Source organism: Rhinolophus sinicus, linkage group LG01, assembly GCF_036562045.2.
Source record: "Rhinolophus sinicus isolate RSC01 linkage group LG01, ASM3656204v1, whole genome shotgun sequence".
Classification (NCBI taxonomy): Eukaryota; Metazoa; Chordata; class Mammalia; order Chiroptera; family Rhinolophidae; genus Rhinolophus; species Rhinolophus sinicus.
The window spans coordinates 68,346,166-68,372,953 of NC_133751.1; the positions used below are offsets into that span (position 1 = coordinate 68,346,166).

Here is a 26,788-nt window from a genome sequence, read left to right on the forward strand (position 1 = left end):
AAAGAAGTGATTCTTGGAGAGGGGCATGAGGAAGAATAAGGGGATTTGAAATGGCTGAGCAGACTGCAGGAAAAGGCTGGATGACATTCTTCCAAAAGGTCTCAGAAGGTGACATTAACTTCATAAACTGACCAGTATTTGGAGAGTGGCCACAGCACTGTCAATGGGCTAGAACTGCACTGGGAGAGGCTGATTGAAACAAGCCACACTCACAAACAGACCACAGACACTCGCTCAGTGGTAAACATGAATGCACAGTAGGGGAACAGTGCTTTCATTCTCCGTCATTCATCCAGGGTGCCTGAATACCTTGGAAGTCAGGTATTAGTAATCAGAACTTTGCATGATAAGCATGAAATTAGAGCAAAGGTAGACAGTTTTAAAGGACAACTTGGTGTGACATCAGTGGGGCCCGATGATTCATCTCTGTACATTTCTCCGGTGATCAAAGTCTGCCTCTGTGCCTCTCCCTTTCTGTCCCAGATCCTAAATTCTTGGCCTAAGCCTAGGCAAGCCATCTCAGACTGACATTCTTTCTTTATTTACACTAATACAATCAATCAACAATTTAAATACTTTTTCCCCCAACACATCTAAGGAATGAGACACCCTTCTATCATCCTATTAGCAATTCCCAAAATTGAAACTGGGGTGACTTGTATCAGAATTTGGAAAGGGTGTATCTGTATACATTGAAAAGGCTCCCCCCATCACCTCATCTCCTATTCTGATCATGCCCCCTCCTTCTGCCCTTAGGGAATGAGACTGAAAGCCATTCTGTCTCTTTAAGCCTTAGAATTCAAAATGAGCTCAGATTTCTGCTTTATTAGGCCCTGGATTTAAGCATTCACTCTCAAAATGTACTCTTAAATTTCCAGGAATAGCTAGCTTCCCACTAGGATCAGTACACTGACAAGAGAGGCCACCATCATCTGAAAAAAAAAAAAAATGCAAAAAGGACATTTTGATTCCGTACACATCCTGCCTATATTATTAGTATCAGTAAACCTAGATCCAATAATACAACGACAGTATCACTAGGATCATGAAAAGAGTAATATTAAGGACTGAGCCTTAACCAAACAAACAAACAAACAAAAAAAAAAACCTTTTAAGTTTTAAGCCTTGTTAAAATTAATAACCTTATATTGCATGTACATCCTATTATCTTAGTAATTCAAGTATAAAGAATATAAGATTTCTTTGACAGTCGAGGATACTTTAGTGTTTCAAGATGATCATTATTCTCACGGAATAGATAGGTTTGAGAAATTTAGTTAAATAAACATTGGACGTAGAGCGTATCTTGAATGCTGTCTCTGCAACTAAATTCCTGCCTGTTTTTTTTCTCCCCATCCTATGCCTTTTCCTTGAGCAGAGAATTGAAAATGTCTTGTTACTTAAGTGGAATGATTATCTGGAGTCTAACTCATTAAGATTCAACTAAATTGAGTCACTCAAAAGGTATTTATTGAGCATTAGCTATGTATAACACAGGCCTATAACTTATTGTCCAAGTAAGTTATAACTGGCATACCTTGGAGAATAAAGGGGGTGCTATTAATATTTACATTGACATAGGCATGCATCCAGACAGACCCAAACTGTACTGGGTAAACCAAGACGTATGCCAAACCAGCTATACAGTCAACACTGAGCTTGTCACTGGACAAACAATGAATAAGACAGACATGGTCCTTACCTTCAAGGTCTTTGCAGTCAAGCAAGGAGAAAGAAATGGAACAAAGAATTAGAATTGTAATGAGTGTTATAAAGGAGAAGTGCAAGATGTTACGGGAAGGTGAAAGAATCGACCTGACTCATTTTATTAATGAGTTTCAGTTAGAAGTAGAGGTGGCAAAAAGACCATTTGAAGACCTAGTGCAGAAAAAAAAAAAAAAGCAGACTCTTTAAGAACAAGGAGAGTGTACTGAGATGAGGCAGGAGTGGTTGGCTGGGGCCAGATCATGTGGCACCTACAGAAAATTTTTGATTTTTATTCCAAAGGAAGTGGTATTAAGCAGGAAGCTAATATTAGCAAGTATACATTTTTTTTAAATGATAAATTTGGCTGCAGTATCATTCAGAGATCAAAAAACTGTTTTTGTAAATGGTCATAGTGTTAAATATTTTAGGCTTTGTGGGCCATTCAGTTTCTGTTTCATCTACTCAGCTCTGCTGTTGTAGTGTGAAAGCAGCCATAGACAATACATAAACAAATAAGTGGCTGTGTTTCAATAAAAATTTATTAATGGACACTGATATTTGAATTTCATATAGTTATGTTATGAAATATTATCCTTCTTTTGGTTTTTTAAAAAACCACTTAAAAATGTACAACCGTTCCTACCCTTGCAAATCATACAAAACCACGTGGCAAGACCATTTGGCTCTGCTATAAAACATGGAAGTGCGGGAGGGGCTTAAACAAAATTGCTGAGGGGGGCAGTGGGGAAGGGTTTAGAGAATTCTCCTAAACCATGACTGCACAGTTCTTTACAAAAGACAGAAAACAAAGAATGGAGCTGCCACTATACTCTGGCCTCACAAATCCCAGATACTCAATGTCTAGAAAAAGGGTGCTAAACTCAAAATTTGTGAACTAAGCTAAAGTGTTATAAATTACTACATGAATGACCATAGTGACAGTTTAAACACATGTCTAAACATTGAGGATTTATGTTAAAGTAAGTCAAATATCTGAAATAAACTGTCCTTTCTGAAGCAATGCTTCAGCGGAAACCTATGAATGAAAAAAATGTACTTTTAGAAACATTCTTTCTCAAAGGCACCATATTTGCCTCCAGCTTTTTTACTCTATTGTGAATTTATTTTATTAGAGAAATAAAGCACGCATGCACACACACACACACAAACACACACACAATTTTAAAATAATTTTGTTGTATTTACCTTAATTGAATATTTTTTCTAGATTAATTTGCTTTAAGGCCTTCTCATGTAAGAAGTAAGCAAAATAAGACATATTTACTTTTACTCTCAGATTCCCTAATTACAAGTAAACATAAACATAATATTCTGAACTTTTATCCTCTAAAAATGTTTTGAATGTATACAAAATGTATTCAAATAACTTACATTGTTTTACAGAATTTTGTAGTTACGCTGTATATTTTATAGATTTTGTTTTTTTCTTCTTTTTTAAAAAAATAGTTATTACAAAAGATCTAGAAAACTTACCAATGTGGCTTTATCAGTTTAAAACCTAGAGGCAACTGAGGCTTGTAAAATTACAGACAATATTAAAACTATACCAAGCACCTAGCACTGTACTTGGCACCTAATACCTCACAAGTGGGAGTTGCTATTATGGTTATAGATACTATGTTTTAAAAAATATCCTTCAAGAATCACTAGGAAAATACAGGAAGGGTAGTTTTGTTTTGTTTTCTAGTTCCTCCTAGGTGAATTCTACAATGTTTAAAATTACTGCCAAGCCAACATTACAAAAAATATTAAAGAGACTTCTTTAAGAAGAAAAAGGGGGAAGAAAAAACATAAATATGAATAACAAAATGGTAATAACTATGTACCTATCAATAATCATTTTAAATGTAAATGGATTAAATGCTCCAATCAAAAGACACAGGGTAGCTGAACAGATAAGAAAACAAGAACCATACATACGCTGTCTACAGGAGACCCACTTCAGATCGAAAGACACACATAGACTAAAAGTAAAGGGATGGAAAAGACATTTCATGCAAATGGAAACGAAAAAAAAAGCTAAGGTGGCAATACTTATACCATACAACATAGACCTTAAAACAAAGACTATAATAAAATACAAAGAAGGACATTACCTAATGATAAAGGGATCAATCCAACAAGAGGATATAACCCTAGTAAACATCTATGTACCCAACAAAGGAGCACCTAAGTATATAAAGAAAATATTGACCAGCATAAAAGGAGAGATTGACAGTAAAACAATCATAGTAGGGGACTTTAACACCCCACTGACACCAATAGACAAATATTCCAGACAGAAAATCAACAAGGAAACATCAGACTTAAATGACACACCATCTCGACATAATAAAGGCCATATATGACAAACCCACAGCTAACATCATACTCAATGGGAAAAGCTAAAAGTATTCCACTTAAGATGAGGAACAAGACAAAGATGCCCACTTTCACCATTTTTATTCAACATAGTACTGGAAGTTCTAGCCACAGTAATCAGAAAAGAAAAAGAAATAACAGGCATCCAAATTGGAAAGGACGGAGTAAAACTGTCATTACTTGCTGATGACAGGAGACTATATATAGAGAATCCCAAAGAATCCACTAAAAAACTATTAGAACTAAATGAATTCAGTAAAGTAGCAGAACACAAAATTAATATTTAGAAATCAGTTGCATTTTTATACATTAATAACAAACTATCAGAGAAATTAAGAAAACAATCCCATTTACAGTTGCATAAAAACAAACAAACAAACAAACAAAACACCTAGGAATAAATTTAACCAAGGAAATAAAGACCTGTACTCAGAAAATGATCAGACATTGAAGATAGAAATTGAAGAAGATACAAATAAATGGAAGCATATAACTTGCTCATGAATAGGAAGAATTAATATCGTTAAAATGTCCATACTACCCAAAGTAATCTATAGATTCAATGCAATCTATCAAAATGTCTATGGCATTTTTCACAGAACTATAATAATCCTAAAATTTATATGGAACCATAATAAACCCCGAATAGCCACAGCAATCTTGAGAGAGAAGAACAAAGCTAGAGGTATCACACTACCTGATATTAAGCTATACTATAAGGCCACAGTAATCAAAACAGTAGGATACTGGCATAAAAACAGACACATAGATCAATGGAACAGAATAGAGAGTACAGAAATAAACCCACGTCTATATAGTAATTTAATTTATGACAACGGAAGCAAGAATTTACATTGGGGTAAAGACAGTCTCTTCAATAAATGGCGCTGGGAAAATTGAACAGATATGTGCCAAAAAAATGAAACTGGACTACCTTCTTATTCTATACACAAGAAAAAACTCAAAATGGATTAAAGACTTAAATGTAAGATGCAAAACCATAAAACTGCTAAAAAAAAAAAAAAAACACAGGCAGAAAACTCTTTGACATTGCCCATAGTAATATTTTTTCTGATATATCTCCTCGGGCAAGAGACACAAAAGGAAAAATAAACAAATGGGACTCCATCAAACTAAAATGTTTTTGCAAAGCAAAGGAAACCATCAACAAAACAAAAAGACATCCTACTGAATGGGAGAAGATATTCACCAATGATACATCTGATAAGGGGTTAATATCCAAAATTTATAAAGAACTCATACAACTCAATACCAAAAAAAACCAAACAATCAAATTTAAAAATGGGCAGAGGACATGAATAGACATTTCTCCACAAAGGACACACAAATGGCCAATAGATATATGAAAAGATGCTCAACGTCACTAATCATCAGAGAAATGCAAATTAAAACCACAATAAGATATCACCTCACACCTGTCAGAATGGCCATCATCAATAAATCAAAACACAAGTGTTGGCCAGGATATGGAAAAAAGGGAACCCTTGTGCACTGTTGCAGGGGCTACAAATTGGTGCAACCACTATGGAAAATAGTTTGGATGTTCCTCAAAAAATTAAAAATATAACTACCCTATGACCCAGCAATTCCACTTCTGGGTATTTACCTGAAGAAATCCAAAACACTAATTCAAAAAGATATACGCACCCCTAAGTTCACTGCAGTACAATTTACAATACCCAAAATATGGAAGAACCTAAGTGCCCATCAATAGATGATTGGAGAAAGATGTGGTACATATATACAATGGAATATTACTCAGCCATAAAAAATGAAATATTACCATTTGAGAAGACATGGATGGACCTAGGGGGTATTATGCTAAGTGAAATTAAGTCAAACAGAGAGAGACAAATACCATATGATCTAATATATATGCGGAATCTAAAGAACAAAACACATACACTTGCACACACACACACACACACACACACACACACACAAAACAAAACAACATAGACTCATAGATACAGAGAACAAACTGACGGTTACCAGATGGGAGGGGGTTGGGGGAGTTGGGTTAAAAAGTTGAAGGGACTAAGAAATACAAATTGGTAGTTACAAAATAATAATAGGGTATAAAGTACAAGCATAGGGAATATAGTCAATAATATTGTCATAACTATGTATAGTGCCAGGTGGATACTAGACTTGTTGGGGGAAATCACTTCATAAATTATATAAATGTCTAACCACTACGCTGTACACCAGAAACTAATATAAAATAATACTGAATGTCAACTAAAATTGAAAAGTAAAAATTAAATTCCAGTTAGAACAGTTTAAAATTGAGATCTCACCTTCAACTTTCATTAAGTTCTGTAGAGTACTTAATATAATAACACATACTGTATACTTAAACATAGATTTTTTGTCTTAGTACAGAGTAGAAATGGTCACCATTCCATTTCCTAAAATGAGCATAGTGTCCTCTTAAAGAGTTACACATTCAATATTAAAGATAACCAAATTACCCCAAGATTTTAAAGGTACAACTACAGTAAAGATGGTGATATTCCTCGTGTACACCTCAAGCACACAGGTGACATCAGGATTTTTTTCAAAGAGGGTTATATTTTATTCCCAGGAGTAGATGCAGTGTTTCTCAGCTATGGTGGCCTCAGAAGTATCCTGGAAATCTCTTTATTTCTTCTACTTCAAAGAGCTTTTTCTTTTCACATTAAAGTTCAGATAGCAGTTTCTCTCTTGGCTCATCTGTAAACCTAAACTTTATGACTTCCCTGGAGGTATTCGTTTTCATAAGGATGTATCCCCACTTACTCATGACAAGCGCAAATCTGATTTTGGGAGAACACCGAACCAGCGCATAATCAAATAAATGTAGGTTGCAGTAGCAGTCTCTGGTTCCTTGTTAAAATGAGGGAATGCACCTGGGGGATTTCCAGAGCACTGGAAGAAACTTGGGTTTGGGGGTAGAGTTGGCCAGCACTGTAGGGCAACACTGGAGTTTTCAGCCTATGCCAGTAAGAGAAGCCCATTGTAAGTATGACAACGCATCAGAACGTGACAGGCCTGATGTCGGGGAGGGAGACTTCCCGTAGGGCGACCTGGCACTGCGGCGTACAGTTGTGGGGCCGCAGGTCTTTGTGTGTGTGCAGCGGCTCAAGCCTCGCAGGTGGCTGCTGCGAGACACGGGTCCCTGCCCCGGAGGTGCGCTGCACTGAGTATCTCCCAGGCCAGACGCATGCGCGTAGGGCTCTGGGGCGGCAGGGCGCCCAAAGGGCAAGAAAGACTCATGGGGGCGGAGGGCGGGGGAGACCTTGAACTTGGGGCTTCGCAGCCAGCCTTGTCTATTCCCTTAGGGAGGAAGGAGGGCCTGGGCTTGGCAAGGCCCCACCTCTACCCGCTTCTTTCCTCTGTCTGGTCCATCTCTGGACTTCCAGGCAACTTCTCCACGTCCACTCCACACCCAGAAAGTAAAAGCATCCGAGTAGCGGAAGACCCTGCCCTCAACAGCTGCCCGAAAATTGAAAGTTCAAAAGCCGTTCTACGCCAGGAACCCCAGGCCACAATTTGTCACTCCAGCGGGAGGCTTGGCTGGGGAATGGGAAGGGGAGGAGGAAAAGTCCAGGCCTGCGGTGTTTAAGCTCCTGCTGCAAAGGAGCCTTTCTTACAACTGGAAATCGCCACTCTCCCCAAGTCATGTTTTAAAATAACACCTTTATTGAGCTATAATTCACACACCATAAAATTTACTTTTTTTAAAGTATACAATTTAGAAGTTTTTAGCATATCCAGAGTTGACCAGCTATCGCCACTAATTTTAGAACATTTTCATCATTGACCCAGAATATACCCAAATCCACTAGTAGTGACTCCTCATTCCTCCCTTCCCCTTGCAACAAATTTACTTTGTATTTCTGTGAATTTGCCTATTCTGGACATTTCATTAAAATAGAATCATACAATGTGTTCTTTGGGGCTGGCTTTTTTCACATAGTATAATGTTTCAAGGTTCACCTCTGTTGTAACATGTATTAGTAATTCACTCTTTTCATTGCTGAATATTTCATTGATTTATATACATTTGTTTATCCATTCATCAGCTGATGGACATTTGGAATGTTTCCATTTTGGGGCTATTATGAATAATGCTGTAAGTATTCGAGTACAAGTTTTTGGTGAACATATGTTTTCAATTCTCTAAACCTAGAAGTGGAATTGTGGAGTCATATAGTAACTCTATACTTAACATTTTAAGAAACTGCCAAACTGCTTTTCAGTTTTCAGAGCAGTGTATTAGTGCTCCAGTTTCTCCACATCCTCAACATTTTCCTTTTTATTTTAGCCATCCCAGTGGGTGATAAGTGGTATTTCATTGTGGTTTTGGTCTGTGTTTCCCTAATGGCTAATGACATTGAGCATCTCTGCATGAGCTTATTGACCATTTCTTCTTTGGACAATCTTTTGCCTGTTTTTTAATCGGTTGTCTTATTCTTGTTGAGTTGTAAGAGTTCTTTACATATTCTGAATACAAATATAACTCGTAAATATTTTCTCCCAATCCATGAGTTGTTTTTTCATTTTCTTGATGGACTCTTTCAAGCACAAAAGTTTTTTTTAATTTTGATTAAGTCCAATTGATGTATTTTTTCTTTTATCAATTGAGCGTTTGCGTCATATCCAAAAAACCACTGTCTAATCCAAAAATTATGAGGATTTATACCTACGGTTTCTTCTGAAAGTTTCATACTTAAGATCTTACATTTAGGTCTATGATCCGTTTTGAGTAATATTTTGTATATGGCATAAAGTAAGGGTCAAAATTCATTCTTTTGAATGTGGATATCTAATTGCTCCAGTACCATTGGGTGCAAAGATTATTTTTTCCCCATTGAATTGTTTTGGCATATTTCTGGACTCTCAATTCTGTTCCATTCATCTAGACTTACACCAGTAAGTCTATGCCTTGATTACTGCAGCTTTGTAGTAAACATTGAAATCAAGAAATGTAGTAAACACTGAAATCAAGTCCTCCAGTGTAATGGACTGAATTGTATCTCCCAAAATTCATACACTGAATCCTTAACCCCCAAAGTGACCATATTTGGAGATAGGGACTTTTAAGTAGGAATTTCAGATTAAATAAGGTTACAATGGACTGAACTGTATCCCCCTAAATTTCTTATGTTGAACTCCTCACCCCCATGTTATTTGGAAATGAGGCCCTTGGGAGATAATTAGGTTTAGATAAGGTGTGAGGGTGGGGCCCTCATGATGGGATCAGTTCTGCTCTCTCTTTCCCTGCCATATCAGGTGACAGACAGAATGGGCCAACTGTGAAGTCAGGAAGTATTCTCACCAGAACTAAACCATGCGGGCTGGAATCCTGATCTCAGACTTCAAACCTCCAGAACTGTGAGAAAAGTAATTTCTGATGTTTAAGCCACCCAGTCTATAAAAATTTGTTATGGCAGCTGAGCTAAGACAGAGGTCATAAGAGTGAGGCCCCAATGCCACAGGACTGCTATTCATATAAAAAGAGGAAGACGTACCAGGAGTGTGCATGAACAGACCAAAACCATGTGGGAACACGGTGAGAAGGCTTTAGCTAACAAGAGCGGTCTCAGCAGAAACTCACCCTGCCAGTACCATAATCTTGAACTTCCAGCATCCAGAACTGTGAGAAAATTAATTTCTGTTGTTTAAAACACCGAGTCTGTGGTATTTTGTTATGGCAGCCCTAACAGACTAACTCATCCAACTTTGTTCTTTTTCAAGATGGTTTTGGCTATTTTGGATACCTTACATTTCCATATGAATTTTAGGATACACTTGTCAATTTCTGTAAAAATGCCAGTTGGGATTTTGATAGGGATTGCATTAAATCTGCAGATCAACTTGGGGGTATTACCATCTTAATAATATAAGTCTTCGGATCCATGAACATGAGATTCTTTGCATTTACTTAAGCCTTCTTTAATTTCTTTCAACAATATTTAGTAGCTTTCAGTATACATGTCTTATAGTTCTTTTGTTAAAGTTATTCCCAAGTATTTTATTCTTTTTGCTATTATTGTTAATGAACTGTTTTATTTTGTTTTAATTTTTGGATTGTTCACTGTGAGCATAAAGAAATACAATTGATTTTTGTATTTTGATAATATATTCTGCAACCTTGCTGAATGTATTAGTTTTATTGGCATATATTGCCATCTTCCAAAGGAGATAGTTTTATTTCATCATTTTTAATCTGGACGTCTTTTACCTTTTTTTCTTGCCTAACTTTCCTGGCTAGAACCTTCAATACAATGTTGAATAGAAGTGGCAAGAAAGGACGTCCTTGTCTTGTTCCTGACATTAGGGAGAAAACATTAGTCTTTCACCATTAAATATGTTAGTGGTGAGCTTTATCAGATGAAAGAAATTCCTTGATAGTCCTAATTTGTTTATTTGTTTTATCAGGAAAGGATGTTGGACTTTGTCAAATGCTTTTCTGTATTAAGATGATTATGCAGTTTTTGTCCTCTATTCTACTAATACAGTTTATTATATTGATTGATTTTCATAGGTTAAACCAATCTTGTATGAACCCCACTTAGTTCTGGCATATAACCTTTTTTATATATTGCTGGATATGATTTGCTAACATTTTGTTGAGGGTTTTTGTTTCTATATCCATAGACACAATGAACATAAACATCGGTCTGTAGTATTCTTGTGACGTTCTTTGTCTGGTTTTGATATGAAGGTAATATTGACCTCATAGTGAGTTGGGAGGTGTTCTCTCTTCTTCTATTTTTGGACTACTTTGTGAAAGATTGGTGTCAATTCTACTAAACATTTGACAGAATTCACCAAAGCAGCCATCTGGGCCTGGGCTTTGTTTATGGGTAATCTTTTATTACTAATTCAGTCTCTTTCCTGTTATTGGTCTATTCAGACTTTCTATTTTTACTTGAGTCAGTTTCAATAGTTTGGGACTTCCTAGGTTTTTGTCCATTTCATTTAGGTTAATTAATTTGTTGGTATACAATTGTTCATAGTATGAACCTTTATTATTTTTGTAAGGTCAGTACTAATGTTACCACTTTCACTTCTGAATTTAATAACTTTAATCTATCATTTTTTCTTGGTCAATTTAGCCAAAGGTTTGTCAATTTTGTTGATTTTTTCAAAGAAAGAACTTTTGATTCTGTTGATTGTTTCTATTTTCCGATTTTGTATTTCATTCATATCTGTTCTAATCTTTATTATTTCCTTGCTTCTATTTGCTTTGAGTTTAGTTTGCTCTCCTTTTTCCTTCTTAAGGTGGAAAGTTAGGTTATTGATTTGAAATCATTCTTCTTTTTTAATATAGGTGTTTATAGTTATAAATCCCCTTCTAGGCATTGTTGTAGCTGTATCTCATAAGTTTTGGGATGTGTTTTTTTTGTTTCACTTAACTCAGTCTTTTCTAATTTTCCTTCTATCTTTTTCTTTCTTTCACCCATTTCTTCTTTCACCCATTGGTTATTTAGGAGTGTTCTGCTTAATATCTACTTTTTGTGAATTTCCCAAATTTCCTTCTGTTACTGATTGCAAATTTAATTCCATTGTGGTCAGAGAACATATTTTGTATTATTTCAGTCCTTCTCAATTTGTTAAGGCGTGTTTTATGACCTAGTCTATGGTCTGTTCTATAGAACGTTCCATGTGTACTTGAGAAGGATATGCATTCTGTTTTGAGTGGAGTGTCCCATAAATGTCTTTTAGTTCTAGTTAACTTACCGTTTTGTCCAAGTCTCCTATTTCCTTGTTGATTTTCTGTCTGGTTGTTCTAGCCATCATTGAAAGTGAAGTACTGAAAGCTCCAACTATTATTATTGCATTATCTATTTCTCCCTTTAATTCTGCGAGTTTTTGTTTCATGTACTTTAGAGCTCTGTTATTAGGTGCATGTAAGTGTATAATTGCTGTGAATTCCAGATAGATTGATCCTTTTATTATTATAGAATATTCTTTAAAAAAATTCTTCCTTGCCTCTATTAATTTTTATCCTAAAATCTATTTTGTCTGATATTACTATAGTCACTTCAGCTCTCTTTTAGTTATTGTTTGCATGGTATTTATTTTTCTGTCCTTTTATGTTTCATCTGTTTGTGCCTTTAAATCTAATGTGTCTCTTACAGACATCATATAGTTGGATCATGGTTTTTCTTCTCATTCATTCTGCCTATCTCTGTCTTCTGATTGAAGTGTTTGATCCATTTGCGTTTAATGATTTAATATAATGTCTGCAATTTTGCTATTTGTTTTCTATGTGTTTTATGTCTTTTTGCCCCTCTATTCCTCCATTACTGCCTTCTTATGTGTTAAATAGATAGTTCTAGTGTACCATTTTATTTCTCTTGATGTTTCTTTTACTATATTTGTTCAGTTATTTTCTTGGTGGTTACCCTGGGGATTACAATTAACATCTTAACTTGTAACTATGGATTTTGTTTTGCTTCAAGTTTCTTCTTGGAATTTAAATAATCTAGTCAAAATTAATTCCAGAAAATAAAAAGGAGTTTTTCAATTCACAAATGCTGTTTAGGTACACACTGGGAGGTTACTATTATAACAAACACTTGCCTCTAGTATGAACACTTACCTTCTCCAATAGTGCATTCTGCCACAATCTAAAGATACTGAGGTAACTTCTATCCCTGGCACCAAAAGATGTAAAGAAAAACTGAAAACAAACATAATAGGATAATTTTAGTGTCATTAGAAAAAGAGGAAAGTATCTGTCACAAAGGTCTGCTGGCACTTGGTATAGTCAAAGCAAACTAGTAGGTCACCACTGCCTACTTCATATACTATTTTTGTTTAACTCTTTGCTACAATAGACAACAAAAACAGGTAATTGGTGCATGAACAAGGTGTCTTTCAAAATTGTATCTTACAGAAAATACAATTATATCAATATTTACTAGGGAAAGGAGCTTGAAATAAGCAGTTACTTATTTTCATCGTAGTTTACCTATGAAAATCCATCTACATAAACTTATGAGAAATATTAAAATTTTATTTATTCTAAACTTTGCAAAGAGATATGATTTGGAAGCCACCTGAGACAAGTATAAATGAAGAATAAGAAAAAAATACAGTGGATTTCAGAGATAGATTTATTTTAAGATCTTAATTTAAAATTATATCATCTTTCATAGTCTTCTAAAACAATCCAGAAATACTTAACCTCTATTAATCATAGATATAAAAAAACCCATATTAACACTAAACTTTACTTTGAATGCTGTAAAAGAAAAATAGCATGTTTCAATCTATAATTTTATGTTTGCCTTTAGACCTATCTTTTCCACTGCATTTAAGTGATTTTTGCAAGTCACATTTCAAAATAGGCTTTTATGAGAAAATATGATAAATGGCAGCACTAAATACAGTGTCTCAGTGTATTGTCCCTTCCGATCCCCTAGTTAGTGACTTTTCATGATTGAATGGTTACTTTTAGGAATGAGAAAACTCAGTTCTATGTTTGACTTATTAAATAAAATGTCAAACAAATAATATTTTGGGTTCTTACATTTTTCATACAAAGATGTTAAAGTGCTATTTTCCAATTAATAAATTGAAATCTTGCTATATAATATTAATAAAGCAAAATATAAAATAATAAAGCAAAACTTTTTATAACATGGATGTATCTAGGAGCTCTTCCAAATAGGATTACATACGTAACGTGTGATTGAATGATTGTTAGTTACTGTCCCCTATTTCCTTTTCTTAGACCAAATTGTTTTGCTTTTTTGGATTGTAGTTATCTTACAACCCTGTGTTCAGATATATAGGTAAGAAAAATCTCCTAGTCTGTCTCTTTTTCACCACTGTGTTACACTTACTAATTCCCGCTTCTTAAACCAAATAACTTGTTATCAACGTCATCCCCTCTTGTATACAATCACCACATTCTCAATTCCTTAACAGTCTTTCTGGATAATCTTTTATTACCATTTTATTTTATTCCTTGCTAGATATTCAACTTCAAAAATTTATTAATAAATCTTGGTTCAAGAATGACCATAATTTGGGAGGAGTTCTGGATAATGATATCTCTAAGCTGCTGGGGCATCAAACATATGCTACAACCTAAAACAACTAAAAGTACCATGATTAACTCTACTTTAATCATAGAATATGGAAAGGATGAATATTTAGTAATGTAGATTTTTTTCCCCATAACGATGGAAAAAGAGATCACTGATTCAATATGGTGAGGTAGTTAGGACCAGGGTCTCCGCAATTCAACTGCCTGTGTACATGTCCTGGCTCTACCATTCAGTTCTATGACTTTGGGTCACTTTTCTTTTTTTCAGTTTCCTCATCTGTAAAATGGGAATAATAATAGTAGAAAATATTTTTGAGAAGTAAATGAAAATATATATATATAAAGAACTTAAGACAGTGTCTAGAACAATTGTGTTCAGCAAACGCTAGTTATCATTATTAAAACTGAAATGCCTGATCCTGAAATTCCATTATATAGATGAGAAATAGCCTATAGAAACAAGGCTATTCACTGCAGCAGTGTTTGTAATAACAAAACATTGGAAATGAACTAATGGTCAAGGAAAACATCATAAATCTATTATATGAAATACTATACAGCACTTTAATAAATAGAGATAGGTCTATCTATATGTCATAACCTGTGACTCCAAGAGATAACGTTAAGTTCTTTTTTAAGAAAAGAGAACCGAAGAACAACACATGTAAGACAGCATTTCCTTTAAAAACAAAGCAAAATTATATGTTGATATACATGCATACATATGTAAAAACAAAGGAGGAAGGTCTGAAAGGTCAGAAAAGATATATACCAAACTGAGAACAGTGTTTGCCTCTAAAAAAGCAATAGGATTGGGAATTATAGGCATGAAAGGAAGATGTTTAAGAACTGTCTGATAGGTCTATCTATATGTCATAACCTGATTTTGTTAAACAATGCAATGTATACCTGTGTTAATTATAAAATTAAAAATAAGTTTATTTTAGCTATTCTTCCCTTCCTGAACTGTTCAGCCTTGTAGCTGTTGGTGGAACAGAGAAAAGTAGGCATCCACACTAGAGGTGAGGGTAGGGGCAGAGGAGCTGCAGTAGCCGAAAGGAAGGTATCAGACCCAGACAAGAATGAGGAGGTTGTCCACATAGAATGGCAGCACTACACAGAGTGTCAGAGCCCATGTGGGGAAGAAGGGCCTCCACATACGGGAGTGACCTGGAGCACGGCGTTAGAACAACAGTGGCATGAGGGGCACAAATCAGAGCCCAAGCAGGGTGACCATGTACAAGGGTAGCCAGGTATGGGTGTCAAAGCCCAGGCACGGTGAAGAGTGTGGCCATGCATGCAGGCAGCCTACAGAGGATCGTCAGAGCCAGAACAGGTGAGGGCAGCATGGTGTGACAGAGTCCAGGAGGGCAGTTGAAGGCTGGTGAGTCAGAGCCTGAGCAGGGTGAAGAGGGTGACCACACACAGTGACAGACTGGCACAGAATGTCAGAGCAAACACAAGGAACAGAGGGCATGCCTGGGGAAGGGTGACCTGGTGCAGGGTAAGGTGAACACAGGGAAGATGCTGGCATGGGGTGTCAGCCCAAGCAGTGTGAGGAAAGCTTTTACATGGTGAGAGCATCTATGTCATGGTGGGATGGGCAACAGCCTAACTTGAAGTGTCAGAAACCAAGTCAGGTGAAAGGGCGTCCATGTGGGGGGCAGTGGAAGAAGAAATGAAGATTGGTTACATACAGGCCAGTTGATCAAATAAGTAAATATATTAAGGGTAATGGAAGCTTGGTTTCTCATGGTCGGGAAGGCAGTTACAAATATGAAAGGGAGAAAACAAAAATGAACTCTGTGGTGTTGGGTAGAAATTAGAGATGTTGGTGTGAATTTGTGGTTTATGATAGATACACAGATAGATGATTGATAGATAGATAGATAAACACTGATGTATAAGTGGGTATATATGTGTGTGTAATATGTATATGGATATGTAATTTTATATATATATATATCTCCTTGTTTTCGCCCACTGAGAGGGCTCGGGAACAGTGATTCCCCAATAGCAATAAACACACTGGCTTCTAAGTATCAGTCTCCCCTAAAAGAAACCAGGACTCGTTGGAGAAATGACTGATACCAGGGCTGAAGCAGGGAAAGCCTGTAATATCTTGTACCAAAAAACAAGGAAATGCTCAAACAGAGCTAAGAATACTCAAAAGGACACCAGAGCCAACTTGAGGGGGCTCCCATTGGCCAAATTTGGGACAACTTGAACATCAAAATAAATAATGATAGCAATGTATTATAACTTGTTGAACAAAACAAGAAACTATGAGTTGATGCTGATACAAGTAAATCAATGAATAGATTTAAAATTTGATGAAGAATAGTATATTTAGATAAGTTTCAAAATAGCTTGCCGCAAAACACTATTACAAAGAAAAACAGATTAACTTTACAGTAAAGTCTGGCAGATACCACCTTCATTAGGTGATCAAAGTGAATCTCACCAGTAGTGGCAGAAATTGAAATCATGCGTCATCTGATAGGACGCAACGGAAAGAACAGAGCATCACTTCTGTGTTATTTCTGCCAAAACTGCATAACCTTAATTTAATCACAAGGCAGTATCAGGCAAACACAATTGAGGGATATCCTACAAAATAACTGACCTGTGAGTTTTTAAAGTGTCCAGGGCACAAAAGTCAAGGAAAGACTAAAGGACTACTACAGAATAAGGAAATTAAACAGTATGCCAACTAAACGTAATACGTATTTCTCAACTGGGTCTATTTGCTACAAAGGATATTATTAGGATAATTGGGGGAATTGAAGAGGGTTTGAGGATTAAACAGTGGTAATGATCAAAGTTAATTTCTTGATTTTGATAATTATGTTGTGGTTATGTGGAGAATGTCTTTGCTGGAAAATCACACTAGAATATCTGGGGTAATATCAGGGGTGATGAGGCTTCAGAGTAAAAATTTATTCTCAAATAGCTCAGAGGGGAAAAGTTCTTTGTACTGTACTTTGAAGTTTTGTGTAAGGATAAGATTACTTAAAACTAAAAATAAAACTTAAAGTGCATTTGAGAGAAAGATTGAAGATTTCATTACAATTATTCAATGTCACGATAGCATTTCTCTCCCCGCCTCTATCTCTTTACTTTTTCTCTCTTCACTTTTTTCTTTCTTTCATTTCCTTCTCTCTCCTTCCCCTTCATTGCCTTCCATGCTTTCCTTCTTTTCCTTCCTTCCTCATTTCTTTTTCTTTCTCAGCATTATACCTCTAATGTCACACAGAGAGCCCTAGTCAATTTTCCAGATGAGTCTAGAAAGATTCTTCATATATTCCCCACTAAGAAGTGACAGATACTAAAGGAAAAGAATAAAAATGATAGCAGTTAAAGATAATTGCCCCAAAAAATATTACAATGATTATGTGTTTACATGTATGCTACACAAATCTCTGTTCACCAGAACCATTTGTTTTTATTAGTTGCTATTATACAGGTATTACTGACTAAAAAACAATTGTGCAATTAGGGTATTTGAAATAATAAAATAATATGGATGTCTAGCTAATGCTTATTCTACCTACTTATAATGAAGAAATGAAAAATATGAAAGTTCTCTTTAAGTTATAAAGTACAAAAAAAATTAGTAGTCATTTAAAGTTAACTGTCAGTAAGTATTTAAGTATATGGAAATCTACTATTTAAATAAAATATATCTCAATTAGATATTCCTAATTCCAAGAATTGCCTATATTCCCAACACTGCTGACCAGTATGAGTCAGATTTTCTCCACATTATGTAACAAGGCAAAGGTACAAAAGTTTTTTCACCTTTTCACCCTCTGTAACGATCTGGATAGCATTTGGGATGAGTCGAGCAGTTTTCTCCTTGGTCATGAAGGTTATATTCTTTAAAGCAATAGAAATCTAAACACACAAAAGAATAAAAAATTGCAAAATGGATTTTTCAGAAACACATATGACACAAAATTCCAATGATTTCATCAACATAATCTGGACTATTCAGTTGAAAAACCTGAAGGAGTTAATAATAATAAGCACATGCTTGCATTCTCTGAGAAAAAAAGGGTAAGCAGTCAGACATTCTTCCCTTCAGTAATTTTCCCCATCAGCTTCTATCTCTAACAGTAGGATAAAGTGTGAAAAGACATGTGGTGTTCATGTTTCACATACACACACACACACACACACACACACACACACCTCAGTCTATCACTTAAGACATCATTTTGGCAGTCAAAAGAATGTATATTTAAGGTTTTTTCAATCTGAAATCTCTTTCTCAAACTGTATTAAGTATGTATAAATAGAGCTCAATGTATTAAGAAAAATGTATTACACACTTCTACAACACATAAAAACACTGTATTTATTATACATATACGAGTATAGGTATACAAATATAAATTTACTTTAGAATCTACAGTAGATTGCTTTTAGGAGGACTGTATGTATACATTTCTATCTATGCAATTATTTGTATCAACAAATCAAATCAAAACATGTCTTACTGTAGTTTCCCATCTGAAGATGTTGCTATGGAAACATAGCCAGTTTTCTGAAAGGTATAGTCGTCCCTGAAGCAAAATGTCCCTCTGAAGAGCACAAGCATAATCTACATACACAAAAATAAGGAACAGCTTAGTCACAAAAATCTGGCAATTTAATAAATCTTATACTATTTTAATACATGGGAAGTCGTCACTCTTTCTTCATTAGTTCACTCGTTCATTCATTCATTCATTCATATTCTTTGTACACCATACACTAGAGTTACAAGAAATGAACTTGCCCTATGGAACACAGAAGAGAAGGCATACAATAGACAAATACAATAAACAAATAAATACAAAAATAAGTATAATGACGAAAGTGTAGAGAAAGCTATGAGAGAATATAACAAGGCATACATAAGTATGGGGGATGGGGCAGGAAGAAAGTGTATCAGAAAAAGTTTTCTAGAAAAAAGTAATCTTTACACTGAGATCTAAAGATCAATAAAAGGTCAGCTGGACCTTGAGGTAACAGTATGAGCAAAGGCCCCATGGTTAAAAGAAATAGCACATTTGAGCAAGTACACAAAGATGTCTCCGGACTAGAGAATCTGGAGAAGCTAGATCATGTAAGGGGTCTCGGGCCATGGTAGACTATGGACTAGGTGAGAGGTCATTGATGAGTTTTAAGTGGAAGGAACATGATCAGCTGTATCTTATTAAAGACCATTTTATTCAATGGATTCAGATAAATCAGTTGGAAATTCAGAGAAAAACTGATGGTGGCTCAGACCAGGAGATGACAGTATTAAGAGAAAGAAGTAGTTAGATTCAGAGATATTAAGGTTAGTACTGATGGGGAATTGGTGATTAATTAGATGGTAGACAAGGGTGAGTGAGAGGACAAGAATGACTCCAAAAATTGTGTATATTTTTCGGTTTGTTTCAAAGTTGATCCTCTCCACCTCAGCACTAAACCAGCAAAATCAAGAGTTCTGGTAAATGCCACTGCCTACCAACAAGTTACTACCAAGATTAAGGTCTGGCTCTTTGGCTAATGCAAATGGTATTGCTAAATTACCAATAAAACAAGATATAAAGGACTGCTGTGAGGAGATTTAGTTAAACTGATAAAATTTAAAACTATTTAAAGTGATTAGCAATTTTAGGAAAAAATTATTGAGATTATGAACCTCAAAATATTTCAAGTTAGTCAAATTTAGTTAAATTTCTAAGCAAATACTAAAAACCGAGCAAAGTAATTCACTCTTTTAAAATGCTTCCTTCAGCAAAACAAAACTGAGATACCATCAAACACAAAGAATCCTAGTAAATAATTAAGCAGATTAAGTTACTCATTTACTAGTTTGCATCTCTAAAACAGGATTAGGCTAAATAAAGGTCACCTCAAATTATCCTGAAACTTTTATCTAAACCACTGAAACATTTTATTAATGTAATGCTTCCCAAATTTCAGATCAGAAATATCTGGCAGACTTATTAAAACACAGATTGCTAGGTCCCTCACCCAGAGTTTCTGATTAAGTATATCTGGGGTGAGGTGAAGGGTTTGCATGTCAAACAAAATCCCAGTGATACCAGCATTGCTGGTCTATGAATCACACTATGAAAACCACTGCATTTCATTACACTATGTTCAAAGCTATAGAAACCAACTTGATAATTTAAATGAAGACTATTTAATATAGATTGACACTTTTTTCAGTAGTCTTAAAAATGTTTTCTCAAGAACAGGTGTATTTTATTTAAATAAACTTATACCTCAAAATTTAATTTGTATAAAATGGCTTCCTAACAATATATCCTATACAAGAAATGACAAAAAAATGTTTTAAAAGAGATTTTACTTCTTTTTGCTCCCAATTTCCTTACTGATAAACACATGTAACTATCAGCATTTCAGAAGCCAATATTCTGATTTGAGTCATGTTAGCAATCTGATTCATATGAAATGGAATAAGAAAGTAATTTTATCAAAAATTGTTTTATGGATTTTATAACTTTATAATTAATTACTAGAAAGTTAGAATAAAATTATGTAAATTCAATAAGCAACAAAGGTTGTTTTGATACGTGTGCTAACATCCACTTACTAGCTATTACATGATCAATTTTGGAACTATTAAATGGCTCCAACTCAAAGATTATTTTAATAACTATAATATAAAAAAAGATATAATAGAAATATGTACAAAGTGTTATCGGAATACAGACAGTATATCAGGACCATGTATCTCTAGAGTAAGATTGCACAATAAGTAGTATACATTTATTTAAATAAACAAGAAGTACTATTTAGTTTTACCAAGGAACTTAGGCATATCTATCCATAAGGGAGATGAATTAAAAGAATGTGTTTTTGTTTTTTTTAAAAAAGAATGTGTTTTTAATTAATCATTCAGGAAATACATATCCGAAAGTATTCTTTTCTAGAAGAAATCTTTTGGAGTCCAATAATGCTAACATTGCTTAAGAAAGACTTCGGGACAACATTTTTCGGATTGCTTTCAAATTTAATATTTAAATTACAAAAGATAACCATTCTCATTTTTTATACTTTACATTTTTTGTTACTTTGTTTGCTTTATACCTGAGAAAACTGTAAGGGTAAATACAAATTGAAAAAGAAAAAAATTAATTTTCTCTGGTGCAAAAAAGGAAAAAGACCCCCGTTCCCTTTTCTTAGAGCATTTTCTTTAGAAAAGTTGTAAATACTGTCTCAGATCCTTTGAGGTGTGTGTGAGTCTTTTAAAAGTAAAATAAGCCTCTTGTACAATTTGTTGAAAAGACTAACTTTTCTCCATTAAATAGGCACCTTTGTCAAAAATCAGTTCACAATATTTGTATGAATTTTTATGTCGGCTTTTTTTCTGTCCCATTAATGTAAGTGTCTGTCCTTTGGCAAGTCTCATACTGTCTTGTTTACTCTAACTCATAATAAGTCTTAAAATCGAGTAGTGTGTGTCTTCCAGCTTTGTTCCATTTTCTCAGAATTGTTGTGGCTATTCTAATATTTTTTTTTTGCTTTTCCATATAAATTTTAGAATCAACTTGTTAATGTAAACGAAAAAGCTTGCTGGGATTTTCATTGGAGGGACCTGAGATCTTACAAACATTGAATCTACTGATCCATATATACTTATTGGATATTCTTTTATCAATGTTTTACAATTATCATCATAGAGAGCCTACACATTTGTTAAATTTATACCTAAGTATTCATTATTGGGAGGTGTTTGATGTAAATGATATTTGCATAATTCAAATTCCAATTGTTCATTGCAAGTATATATGAATGTGATTCTTTCTTTTACCTTCAATTACCCTTCAATCCTGTGACATTACTAAACTCACTCAAATCTACATTATCTGAGACTTTCTACATGAAAAGCAAATATACACACTAAAAAAAATCTAGAAAGCTATCCACAAAATATTAACCAAATTTTTCCATAGGTGGAAGAATCACTAATGATTTTTAATTTTTTCTTTATACTTTTCCATATATGTTTTATAATGGATACATATATATATATAAAAAATGGATATATGTGTCTGTGTATATATATATATAAAACTGTAATCAGATTAATTTCTTTCAGTAAGGCAATGATGAGTATGATACATTTTATAAAGGTTTCCATTAAAAGTATTTGATTTCAAGTGACAAACTGGCAAAAGAAATATGCGGCACACATGGGAAAGATCTAATTTTTTAAACATCTAATAAGCTACTTCAAGTTAACAAAAAGACAAATAACCACTAGAAAAATTGGGCAAAGTTTATGACAAGAAAGCTTCACAGAAAAAGACATACAAATGGTATATACACATATAAATAAATGTTCAACCTCCTTCATAATTAAAGAAATGCATATTTAAACAATGATTATGCACCATTCCTAAATATCAAATTTTGCTAAAGCAAAGTTCCTGAGGTGTGGCAAAACAGACACTTACAAACATTGCTGATGAGAATAAAAGCTGGTGCAGCCTTTTCGGAGGGTAACTTGGCAACAGTAGCCTTTAAATTATCTTTTTGCAACAATTACCTTTTGCCACAATTGCACTTCATGGAATTTATCCTACAATATGTGTGCACATGTGTGATAAAACAAGTGTACAAGAAGTTTCAATGTACCATGAGTAGTAATAGTAAAAGACAGGAAACAATCAAAATGTCCATCAATAGGGGATTTGTTAAATAAATTATGGTGCAAAATTCATTCAGTTGAATACTAGGCAAGCATGAAAAGAATGAAGTGGATCCTAAGTAGTGCTAATAGAAAGAGCTCTAAACAAATTCAAACAGTAAGCACACTGCGCTCCCACTTAAGTTCTGTTAGGAATATGTGCATATTCCCTTTGAAGTGCATCCGGAAAATTTCTGGAACTATGCATAAGAAAAATTTAAAGTGGTTATCACCCAAGAAGAATGTTGGAGTGATCCTCGTTAGGACCACTTACTTTTCACTATATGCCTTCTTGTAGTATTTGAACACTTATCATGAGAATGTATTATTTCAGATGTTCTTAAAAGTTGTCTTAATTCATTATTATGATTTTAAATACTGAACTGAACTATCTAGAAATTCAGTTTTGTGGTATTGAATATTGCCCAACAGTATCAGAAATCTGAAAATTTCTATGAATTATTGGTTTAAATAAAATATATACTAAAACATAGTTCTATGTTTTTATCATAAAGTATCTATACTTATATCAAAAATAAGGCACTTTTGTAAGAAAAATGACTAAATATTTTAAAATCTATTTCCAAAAAAAAAGCAAAGCAAACCTATCTGAAATATTATACATGTAATAATATCGCCCTAGAAAATTTTATAAAATTGCTCTATAATCTGGTAAGGAGTACCTTTTTTCTGGGGAAAGATAATATACATTGAATGAACATAAGCAGCAGAAGAAATTGTGACAAATCATTTCCCTTTAGTTCTATTTTCTTAGTCAGTACTTAATATTTTTTTTCTCCATTACAATTTTTTTTCTTTTTATTTTAAGTGTGTTTTTCCAGGACCCATCAGCTCCAAGTCAAAAAGTTGTTGAGGGAGCAGCTCACAGTGGCCCATGTGGGGATCGAACCAGCAACCTTGTTGTTAAGAGTACCACGCTCTAATCAACTGAGCCAACTGGCGGCCCCAGTACTTAATATTTTTATAAGTCAGAAATCACTCCTCAAATTACAACTTAGTTTTACATTGTCTAATTATGAATAAAAACATGCTCCTTAACTTGAAAATATTCTCTGGCTAGCACAAAGGCTGAAATTTTTTATAACATTATCATGCATCAGTTCTATTTTGATAATGAAGTAGCAAAATGGCTTTTTTTGCAACTTCCTGTCTTTTTTACCTGCTATCAGCTTCTCTGTATCAGGTAGATGTATGAACTGTCTCTTATATTCCTCAGTCCTGTCTTTATAGGTGGAACTTGAAATCTGCAACAATAAAAAGATTAAATTTCTGTTTAATTATAATCTTCATTAGATGAACTGAAATATAATGTCTCAGAAAATAAATTTAAAATGGACTTTAAAATAGTATGCTTTTTATGCAACATTATGTATTTCTTTATATGAAAAACCACATAAACAAACATTTCAAAAAACACCAAAAGGAAGCTTCCAGCATGATGGAGTGAAGAATTTGGAAAATCCTCTCTGCAAAAGCAAATTTATAGCTAGAAAAAAAACACCTGTTAAAAACAATCATCTAAAATTATTGGAAGTTGACCCAAAGCATACAATAAATTGAGAAGTATCTGTTCATGAAAATCTACTGAACTTGGGAACTGCAGAAGTCTGGCACTGTTTCCTTATCCAGTTCCCATTACTCTTCTTGCCCTATCAGTTAAGTCAGTGTCATAATTCTCCGAGGTTGGAACAAGCCAGGAAAACTATGCTGTAGCAGCTACGCTGAGAGAGGGTGGCTAAATTGACTCAGAATAAAGAGCAGAAAACCTCTGCCCAGAAGTGAAAGGAAACATTCTGAAGCTGTTCAAGTGTGAAGTTGCAGTCCCAATGAAGGCAAGAAACAAGCAGACTGGCAGATTAGCAGGAGACTTAACAAAGAGATGTTGGAGGAGAGATAGCCATAGATGGGCTTGATAAACCCTCCATGTATATGTGGCAGAACAGAGACTGCATACATATGCAGCTGAGATTAGAGAGACCCTAAACTATCCACTCATTCCTGGCTAGAGACACAAGAAGTCTCAGAGGAACATAAAAACTGAGACAAACCTGAAAATGTCTGAACTTTGAATGCATTAACCAATCTACACACAGATCTGTCAGCAGAAAGGAAAAGCCTTACTGACTCTACAGATTTGAGCACAATTTCTAACCAATCATTGGCTGACTAAAGAGTGACTACTGGGAAGCCATCCTTAAAAATAAAAACAACAATAATAAACTGAGCAGACATTTGTTCCCACGTGCCACATGACAAACCAATTTCACAGATTTACTTTAGGCAAGTTATTAAACAAACAAAAATCAGCAACGACAAGCCTTAGGGGCAGGGAGGGTACAATCAGAATCCACAGTTGCTACAATGTATTACCTAAATTGTACAGTTTTCAATAAAAATTACAAAACATGCAAAAAAAAAAACACCCCAGAAATATGTGACTCATACTAAGAAAAATCAGGCAATAGTCTTTCAGGGTCCCCAGATACTGGATTTAGCAAACAATGACATCAAAGTAGTTATTATAAATATGTTCAAAGAACTAAAGAGAACCATGGTTAAAGAATTAAAGGAAAATATGATAATAATGACTCCACAAGTAGAGAATCTCAACAAGTAGATTTTTATTTTTATTTTAAGAAAAAGAAGACATTCTGGAGTTGAAAACTACAATCACTGAAATAAAAATAATCACTATAGGAGCTCAACAAAAGATTTAAAATGGCAGAGAAAGAACCAGTGAACCTAAAGATAAATTAGTAAAAATTATCCAATTTGAAAAACAAAATGAAAAAGACTGTAGAAAATGAAAAAACTCAGAGACCTGTGGGACAACATTTAGTGACTCAAAATATATGTAATGGGAGTGTCAGAAGGAAAAAGAAAGGCAGAAAAATATCTGAAGATATGGTTAAAACTTTCCAAATATAATAAAAAACATTAATCTATATATCAAAGAAGCTCAATGAACTACATGTAGGATAAAGAAAAACGATTCACACTTAAACATATCACAGTCAAATTGCTGAAGGACAAAGAAGAACTTGAAAGCAGCAAGAGACAAGTGACTCACACATGCAGGTATAAACCAGCATAATTAATGGCTGGCTTCTCATTATAAAACAATGGAGACAGCAGACCTGCCTTAAGGAAACAATAAAGCAAGTCCTTCAGGCTGCAAAGAAATGACACAATATGGTAATTCAAATTCACAAGAAGAAATGAAGAGCACCAGAAGTGGAAATATGTGGGTAAATATTTTAAAAAGTATATAAATAAATCTATTTTCCAATGTCTGCCTTAACATCTTTAAAAGACCTAAGAATCTAAAAGCAATAATTATAATGCTATATTGTTGGGTTTATAAGATATATAGGAGCAATAAGTATGACAATAGAAGAAAGGGAGGGGAGAGGTAATGGAGTTAGGTTGAAGCAAAGGTTCAATATTTTAGCAGAATTAGGTTAGTAATCTGAAGTTACTGTAAGAAGTTAATATGTATACTGTAATCCTTTAGCAATGAATTAAAAAACCCTCAAAATTTTAAACCAAAGGAAATAAAACATATTTCATATAAAAGAAAGAATGAATGAAAGAAAGAAAAAAAGGAGAAACAACAAAGACATGAAACATAGTGAAAACAAATAGCAAAATAGATACTCATAAATACAACCTTATTATAACTGCAATAAATATAAATGGATTAAACACAGAGATTGTCAAACTGGATAAAAATAGACCCAACTATATGCTGTGTACAAGAGACAGACACCTTAGATCCAAAACACAAAGAGGCTGAAAGTGAAAGGATAGAAAAGATATACCATGCAAACAGTAACCACAAGAGAACTTGAGTGGCTATATTACTATCAGCTGAAATAGACTTTAAAACAAAAAATATTACTAGACAC

The 26,788-nt window shown here is 34.3% G+C and overlaps 1 protein-coding gene across 4 annotated transcripts in view; it reads right to left on the reverse strand.

Annotated features, from left to right (window-relative positions):
• The window catches only part of GRAMD1C (GRAM domain containing 1C), an 86,551-nt gene that overhangs the window by 41,134 nt on the left and 18,629 nt on the right, over nt 1-26,788 (reverse strand). For all 4 annotated transcript variants that reach the window (XM_019734875.2, XM_019734876.2, XM_074331682.1 and 1 more), the window contains 4 exons: nt 24,040-24,124; nt 18,664-18,767; nt 17,963-18,058; nt 12,707-12,787 (listed from right to left, as the gene is read on the reverse strand). In XM_019734875.2, the coding sequence (XP_019590434.1) occupies nt 12,707-12,787; nt 17,963-18,058; nt 18,664-18,767; nt 24,040-24,124 (366 nt within the window). The remainder of the gene's footprint in view (nt 1-12,706; nt 12,788-17,962; nt 18,059-18,663; nt 18,768-24,039; nt 24,125-26,788) is intronic.